General features: G+C 41.0%; 2 protein-coding genes across 3 annotated transcripts in view; both read left to right on the forward strand.

The window, feature by feature from the left end:
- Positions 1-468: 468 nt before the first annotated feature.
- cdca5 (cell division cycle associated 5) lies at positions 469-4,257 on the forward strand. Of its 2 annotated transcripts, none has more exons than XM_062529407.1 (5): positions 469-552; positions 935-1,005; positions 1,270-1,314; positions 1,523-2,053; positions 3,892-4,257. In XM_062529407.1, exons 1-5 carry the CDS (start codon positions 549-551, stop codon positions 3,970-3,972), a joined length of 732 nt encoding a protein of 243 aa, XP_062385391.1. In that variant the 5' UTR covers positions 469-548; the 3' UTR covers positions 3,973-4,257. The 2 variants fall into 2 exon arrangements, with proteins under 2 accessions (XP_062385391.1, XP_062385390.1); XM_062529406.1 differs by lacking the exon at positions 469-552 and adding an exon at positions 570-648.
- A 1,271-nt stretch (positions 4,258-5,528) lies between these two features.
- Positions 5,529-7,812, forward strand: part of tax1bp1a (Tax1 (human T-cell leukemia virus type I) binding protein 1a) — a 12,721-nt gene continuing 10,437 nt past the window's right edge. The window contains exons 1-4 of the mRNA XM_062530080.1: positions 5,529-5,586; positions 6,316-6,547; positions 7,068-7,170; positions 7,670-7,812. The exon at positions 7,670-7,812 is cut by the window's right edge and continues 48 nt beyond it. Coding sequence (XP_062386064.1) covers positions 6,341-6,547; positions 7,068-7,170; positions 7,670-7,812 — 453 coding nt within the window. The 5' untranslated portion in view covers positions 5,529-5,586; positions 6,316-6,340. The remainder of the gene's footprint in view (positions 5,587-6,315; positions 6,548-7,067; positions 7,171-7,669) is intronic.

Genomic DNA, 7,812 nt, shown 5'->3' on the forward strand with positions numbered 1-7,812 from the left:
AACATAGCTTATGTGTTTGCAGAGGGAGTCTAAAGCCTCATGTGATCGGTTTATTATCAGTAGTCAAATTTGGTCAGTTTACACATCAATTCTTTACAGGCAAACAGACTTGTAAAAATGACCCAGACATTATTTTTTAATCAGAGCTCAATGTAGCCTAGGCTACCTTAATGTTAAATGGTCATATTCTGCAGGAAGAGGTGTGTGAATACAATATTATTTAAATGGCTCAAACACAATATGGTGTCACGAGAGTAAACAAAATGCACTGTTTTAAATAAGAAAAGACATCATATTTGAGACATATTGTAGGCAAAAGCATATTGTAGGCAAAGTGTACCCACTTCACCAACAGGTTTTGAGAGTATCAGCCTGGAGATTCACAAGTGACCAGTTAGATTTCCTGCAATTTCCTGATTTAGATCGGAAAGCCAACCCTGAACGAAAAACAAATTTGAAAGACTTTTATTGAACGAACTGGAGTCTACAACCGGAAGTTGTACGTCGTAGCTGAATTCAGTTGCAGTTCAAAGAGGAAAGCGGGAAACATGGGTAAGTCTCCGTCTGCTCATTCATGGTTTTTAGCGTCTTTGAAAAAAATATAGAGGTGCTTATTATTTCAGTGATTACTAATGCTAACTGTATCAGGTGAAGAGATATTTCTAAAATCCCCGTCAAGGGAACTGTTCTCGTTAAGGGAGTCGTTGCTGTTGATTTAGTTAGCAGCTAGAAGCTAAACTGTTAACTACGCTAAGTTACATTACGCGTGCTCTGTAGTTTTAACTGTTTGGAAATCAACTAACGATTAGACATTTAATGGAATTTAGAGTCATTGTATGTGTGATTATATCTTATCGGTAGTCTTGATACAACCACCTGATCAGATTTGAAGCGTAGCTATCTCAACTCTGTCCCCATATGTTTTTGTTTGTAGAGTCCAAAAATGGCAGTCCTCCGCGCAGACGGTCGGCTAGGCTTTCTACACCAGAGGAGAAACCTGCCGTGGTGAGTTCAAGGACTTTAGTTCAGGCTGAATAACATTGGTGGCTAGAAAGATAATACGTGTATCCTAACGTATGTGTTTCTAAACATCAAGTCAGGATGTCAGTAGGTGTCACCAGTCCACTATATAGACAACCTGAGTTGTAGATCAAAATATAAAAAGTGGCAGTCATCTTGATTCCCATTTGCCCCCTCCCCCTGTCAATTTATGTGGCTTTGCATAGATTTGGTTGCTCTATACCTGATCTTTACCTTATCTTTCATCAGAGAAAAACATTCATCCTTAAGAAAATTGTACCACGGAAAACACAGGTTTGTAATGCTCTGTCACTTGCCTATTCATCTATAATCATACTGATCAAGATTATTCTTTGATGATTGCATGTGACATTATATCTCACTGCCAACATCTTTAGAGATGGCCATCACAAGACCCTCATATCTGTGAGCCACAAAAAAAACCACTGAGTGTGCATATGTATTTTGTGCTTTGTGGTAATAGTCATCTATATTTGTTTAGACCTCAGAGGTTAACAAGGAGAACGTCGAAAGACTGTCCAATGTACCTGAGAAGAGGCCAAAAGTCTCTACACCAACACCTGTAGAGGTTCCACCGCCCAGGCCCACCATCCTGTCACCGATCCTGCCCGTCCGGAGTGTCTCCCCTCCGCCCTCGGCCGCAGATAAGGCTCAGGACGCAGTGTGGAGCCAGAAGGTGCGTCGCTCCTACAGCCGCCTGAGTGGAGACACTTCATTCGGCAGCCCGCAGCAGCAGCAAGGCTCAGGCTCGCCGGGGGCCTCGCGACGGGAGACGCTCTTTGGGTTTGAGAAGATGGCGACTCCAAAGGTGATGAGGTCCATGACGTCCAAGTCCCTGTCCCTGTCCCTGTCCGCGTCAGCCCCTCAAGCTTCGTCCTCGTGGTGTGGAGTGACGTTAAACCTGTCGGAGGTGGAGGACGGCCTGAATCGCTCGCAAGAACCCGACCTGAACATCCCTGGTGTGGCCATATCCAAGAAACAGTCCAGGAGGAAGAGAGTACAGCCAATAAAAGTGAGTTTTACGCAATTTTCCTTTATGATATTGGTGTTATTTGTAACACGCTTTGGCAACACTGTACTGAACAGTCATGCTAATAAGGCACCCCTTGAATTGAATTGGTCTCGTTGGCTGGATGTTTTTCAAGCGTTTCTTACTGCCGCTTCCAAGAGATTCAGGTTATGTGTCTTTCCATTCTCTTCCTCTTCTTTATCTGACAATTTATTTAACCCAGCAATGGTTAGGTAGCAATGGTAGGTGCCTGGAAAGTTTGATAACATCTACTGGAAGCACAGTAAAGATCATTCAGTGGTCAACACAAATAATCAGTCAGGCTAACAACTACAGCTGCTGGCCCCTAAAATGTTGGCTAGAATTTATTTGATGTAAAATTATTCATTAAGCCAAATCGGTATTGGCCGGGTTTCCCAAAATCGTTAAGAAGCTCTTAAGTGCTAAGAACTTCTTAGGAGCGTTGTAAGAATGTTCTAAGAACGCTCCTAAGAAGTTCTTAGGACTTAAGAGCTTCTTAACGATTTTGGGAAACCCGGCCATTGGCTGTGTCTCTGCACTTCCACTCAGGGATCCATGCCCTGGGCTCTGAAAAGTGCCTATTTAAATTGTTACTGGCTAGAAATAAGATGGAATCTAACTGGCCCAAATAAATGGGCATACATTATGAGTTATTGCTTACTATTGGAAAATATAAAAAATGTCATGATTCATGTGATTTAGATTAGATTGTTTTTGTTACAGTGACAATCAAGTTGTAGAAGCATCTCAAGTACCATTGATAGAAGTAGGATGTGCTAAATGACAATATTGCAAGTGTCATAGCAAAGGGTCTGAATACTTATGTAAATGGCATATTTCAGACTTTTTTTTTTATATAAATTCACAAAACCCTCCAAACACCTTTTTTTGTGGAGTGTTTTGAGTATTATGTGTAGATTAATGAGGAATTTCTTTTAATCCATTTTAAGATAAGTCTGAAACATAACAAAATGTAGAAAGCATGAAAGGGTCTGAATACTTTCCAGTTGCACTGTATATATAGAAAGTGCAGCAGAATTACAGTGTTCCAGTATGACTGGTGCTATAACATACAGTTGGATCGATGTATAGTTGGGTGTATGTGCAGAATACACATACAGTAAACTACAGTATGCACAGAGTATATGCAGCGTGACTTGGTTATATTTGCAAGCTATTACACTGCAATAATCAAATCTAACCAAGTGCTATTAATCTTATATTAAGATAGAAAAAATCTCTGTGCCCAAGTAGCAGTGCTTTGCTCCAATATAATTCCAGGTCAATTTCTGGCTAGGAAATCACCTAGTCTTAATCTACATTGCAATTTATACTCATTGTGAAGATGAAGGCCATAAGAAATAATTGTTTTTTTGACTCACTTTTAACTCACAATATGCTATCTGGCAACAAAGGATTCCATTGACTCTGCTAAACTAACCTAGCAGGGGCGCTGCCAGACTACGACAGTGCATGCATGGAGACACACATGTTTTTGCTCTTTTATCTAATTCTAGGGGAGAAAATGAATAACCCAATTTTAAAAAAACGGTGCCATGTTCCTTTAAAATTGATGAGCTGAGAAAATTGTGTTTCAAGAGAGACCTAACCTAGCCTGGTCATACAAACCCTCGTACTAGTAATGGTGAAGGGAAATGAAAATTGAGCGGAAGCTTACGGATGGCTATGCCAGGCTAGACCTAACCATGCTTTTGAAAAATCTCTTTTTGAATGTGTAATACAGCACAAAATAATCTCCTGATTCAAGTGTTATGAGTGTCCATTAACCTTTTTTATTCTCGTTTTTCTCTCTCAACTAGACATCTGAACTGGATGACCTCGCTGCCAAGATGAATGCTGAATTTGATGAGGCAGAAGGCTTCGAGTTGCTGGTGGAATAGTTGGATTGTGATGTGTTATGTATATATTTTATATATTATTTGTCTTGACAAACCCATCAGTGACTAATGTACTACATGTATGATCAGTTGCTTAGCTTTGTAGTCGTTCTACATCTTCTGTGTTTGCACAATTTCACATTTGTTATTGTTTATATTGACTATTTCTTGCAGCATTGTCTTTATTCTATTCTAATCACAGTGTTTGGAGGCTGACGTTTAAGTGTGCATATTATGTATAGATTTAGTTAAGTTGGTCAACTTCAATAAATATCCTTGTACCTAAAATGTAATTACTCATTGATGTCTTTCGAAAATGGAAAAGTAGGGTAGTGTATTTGTAGACGCTTGCTGGCTCATGTGTGCATGTTTTTTCTAGCTGTATAGAGGAAGTAAACGAGAGGTAGAAGTTCCAATGTGCTTTCAAACCGTGACACTTTGGATACCAAAGACTTGAAGGACATTGTAGTTTCAAATATACACAGGAGAGATTATTAGTGCTATAGGTAGGGGATTACACACAGTGTCCAGTCAACAACCAAGCCTATTTACCATCAAAAAAACAAAATTCCCTAAACAAATCAACCTTTGTGGGCGGAGTCGACACATCACCAACAGAACAGTCCTTCGAGAGCATTTCACTGGGGTTATGAAGCGGTCATCTGTGTTTCATTGAATGAGACCCAGAACATGGGTTCTCGGCCAACAGATACCAACAAATTCTTGGGTTATTCCTTTTTATTGTTGTGGCCACTGATTATCTGATCAGCAACACAACCAGACAAACTGCAAGCCCTTGATGAGTGCACCAACAAGTCCCAGTAAATTCTTTGGTCCTTCCTCTTCATTGATGTGCCCGTTTATGATCTTACATTGTACTGTGTGGTACACACTGGAAATTACAAGTTGCATGTGTTTTGTCAATTTGAATTTTGCAACCTGTGTGTAGACCCGTTGGCTACTGCATGGATGAGTATTTGACCAGTCCAGTACAGTAATCCAAACTGACCTACAAATTGAGTCCAAACTGACCATTACATCAGACTAATCAAAGCAATGTAGTACGAAGCCCTGTTTGTTATTAATTTTAAAATGTACTCAATCGCTCAAATTATTTCTGGTTGTATTTCACAATCAGTACATTTCCCCTGCTATATTCATGTCAAATGACTGGATTTATGGGTTTATGAACATGGATTAAGTCAGGTTCTAAAACTAATAATAATTTCAGTGGAGAACTTCTCTTTCACTCAACTACTAAACTAAACTCATGGGAAACTGGCTCTAAATGAGAATGACTGGAGTCTAAACTCGGCTGTAAGGACAAATAAGGATCACCAAGGACTCAATAGCCACCACCGCATTCATTATAGATGCAAGATTTTGTTTATGGGATTTTCAATGCCACTGTCCCAGTGTAGCAAATGGCATAACAGTTATTTTCGATACGGTATAAAACGTGGATTAGTTATTTGTGTTGACCTACCAGGTTGTGACCAACTACAAATCTGCGGTGGTGACGGGATGAGTCGCATGACGACAGCACGTCGCAGCGAGCGCAGAGGCAGAGCAAGGATTGAAAATGGAGCTCCTGACATCTCTGCACGAGTTGCCTCGGTAACCCCGGCTTTCCAACTTCGCCCAAAAGCTTAGTGACTTTGATGTGTATTATCATTCTATCTTAACATAAAATGTAGTTTCATGTTATTTCAGACATGCTGTCAGTGGGTGTGTTTGCTGGACGTGTGTATCCATTGCATGTAACTACTGTACTATCGCAGGTTGCGCTCTGTGATGTCGACATTGCAGGCTAGCATCATAGGCTAGCCTATGTGCGCTACTAGGATGACTGGGTAATTATGGGTATGAGCAACACTTGCTGCTAATAAACGTTAAATTATACAGTCATGAATTGGGTGGGATTTTTACACTTCGATTCAGCCACTGTCTGGTGGCAGCTTTTCTTGCCGTTTCTTTTATTACATCAGTGAGATGAGTGTATTAGCAATGCGTTGTAACGTTAGAAGCACTGGTATTTTAGCTGTGAGGATGTTTGACCGCTAAAATATATTTGGACAGAGAGTGTAGGGGCTCAAGTGGTCAGCAGACGTCATAGCAGAATACCCAAAACAAAATACATAAATTAGTCCAGTGTGTATTCACTTGTCTAACTAGCCTACTGTCAACTAGGCCTAGTAGTGGAGGCCACAAACACCTGCAACAAGTTGGGGGACAGGTGTCTTCATCATCCACTCTGGTTTCGCAGTTTCAGAATATTGTCGTGGAAGGAGTCAGTCAGGGCTTCTCACCTCTGCTTTGGTTTCCTTTTCTCCTCCTGCTCGGAAGGACTTGAGGTGAAGCCTCAAAATAGATGATGTCATCATTCCGAGAGGCTGCAACATCTCCTGGCTGTGGCCCTGTAGTTAAGGGCAATGTTTCCATAGAGACGTCCAGCTTCGCTCACGTGATCTTCCAGAATGTGGAGAAGAGTTTCCTGCCTCAGGCTCCACTGGAGTGCCACTACACCCTCACCCCTGCTATAACGCCCCATCCCAAAGATTGGGTTGGCATCTTTAAAGTACGCATGCACACTCCAATTGGCATCCATATAGCCTGCAGACATAAACACTGCTGTCTTCAAAGAGTTTTTTTTTTATGCAACATTATGCAACATTTCACACTGGCATTATAAATCAGTTATTCATTGTTAACACATAAGATACTGTAAATGTGGATAAACAAAACTTAGATAATATGTGTGCCTTTATCTCTGTGACTCAGGAGTAGGCTATATTGTCCATAGGTATTGCTGAAAAACGATTGTAAAGAGGATGAACACGAGTGGATGCAAAGGTGCATCACAGTCTAAATCACTTATGGTGGTGCCTCAGTTGAAATGTACAGCACAAAAAGGAGAGCACGAATGGGCCGTCTCATTTTTAAGCATTTACCAAGTTCCAACAGAGAACCTCTTAGCGTGTGTCAACTTCCCCTAGACCGGCGAACATTCATAGAGAGCAAAGTCTTGTGCTATGATGTATGCTGTTTATTGTGTAGTGTAGTGGTGTGTTTATTGGTGTACGGATGTGTGTTCTCAGGTCGGCTGGAGCACAGCGAGAGATTACTACACATTCTTGTGGTCTCCCATGCCCGAGAACTATGTAGAAGGCTCAACTGTCCATAGAGTCATAGTGTTCCAGGGTAAGGAGTAGACTTGTTCTCTTCAGGGAACTGAATATGAAATATTTAGGTGGTCAAATTTGGCATTGATCTAGATCAGTGGTTCTCAAACTGCGGTACGGGTACCACTGGTGGTACGCAGACTCTCTGTTGTGGTACTCTGGGTGTCTCCAAGACGTTTTATCTCATGATGACATAATCACTTGAAATTATATAAATATATATATATAATGAAAAATCATTCAATTTAAACTAGTTTTGAAAAAAAGAAACTATGCAAAACAGTTTGTGCAATATAAAATATATTCACATTGGCCTACGCTACGCTATTTTAGTGCTGGTCTCATAATGATGGTACTTGGTGGGTCAATTGTCCTCTGAGGTGGTACTCAATTGTGAAAAGTTTGAGAACCACTGATCTAGATAGAACATCAGTGCATGTAAGCTTCTTGGTTTTGTCACCTTGAAACTCTGACAATTGTGTTTATTACCCACCCCACTGATGACCCCCTTATCCTAGGTTACTATGTTCCACGTAGCGATGGAGAGTTCTATCAGTTCTGTTATGTGACTCACGGGGGAGAGATCCGTGGTGCGAGCACGCCTTTCCAGTTCCGACAGGCCATGCCTTCCGGGGAGGAGCTGCTGACCGTGGAGGACGAG

This window comes from Sardina pilchardus, chromosome 24, assembly GCF_963854185.1.
Source record: "Sardina pilchardus chromosome 24, fSarPil1.1, whole genome shotgun sequence".
Lineage (NCBI taxonomy): Eukaryota > Metazoa > Chordata > Actinopteri > Clupeiformes > Clupeidae > Sardina > Sardina pilchardus.

What these genes read in the sequence shown, in the direction of transcription:
- cdca5 (XM_062529406.1), top strand. An exon ending in CAGAGGAGAAACCTGCCGTG is followed by an intron (nt 1,006 to 1,269) that starts GTGAGTTCAAGG and finishes ATCTTTCATCAG; the next exon opens with AGAAAAACATTCATCCTTAA. An exon ending in AGAGAGTACAGCCAATAAAA is followed by an intron (nt 2,054 to 3,891) that starts GTGAGTTTTACG and finishes TCTCTCAACTAG; the next exon opens with ACATCTGAACTGGATGACCT.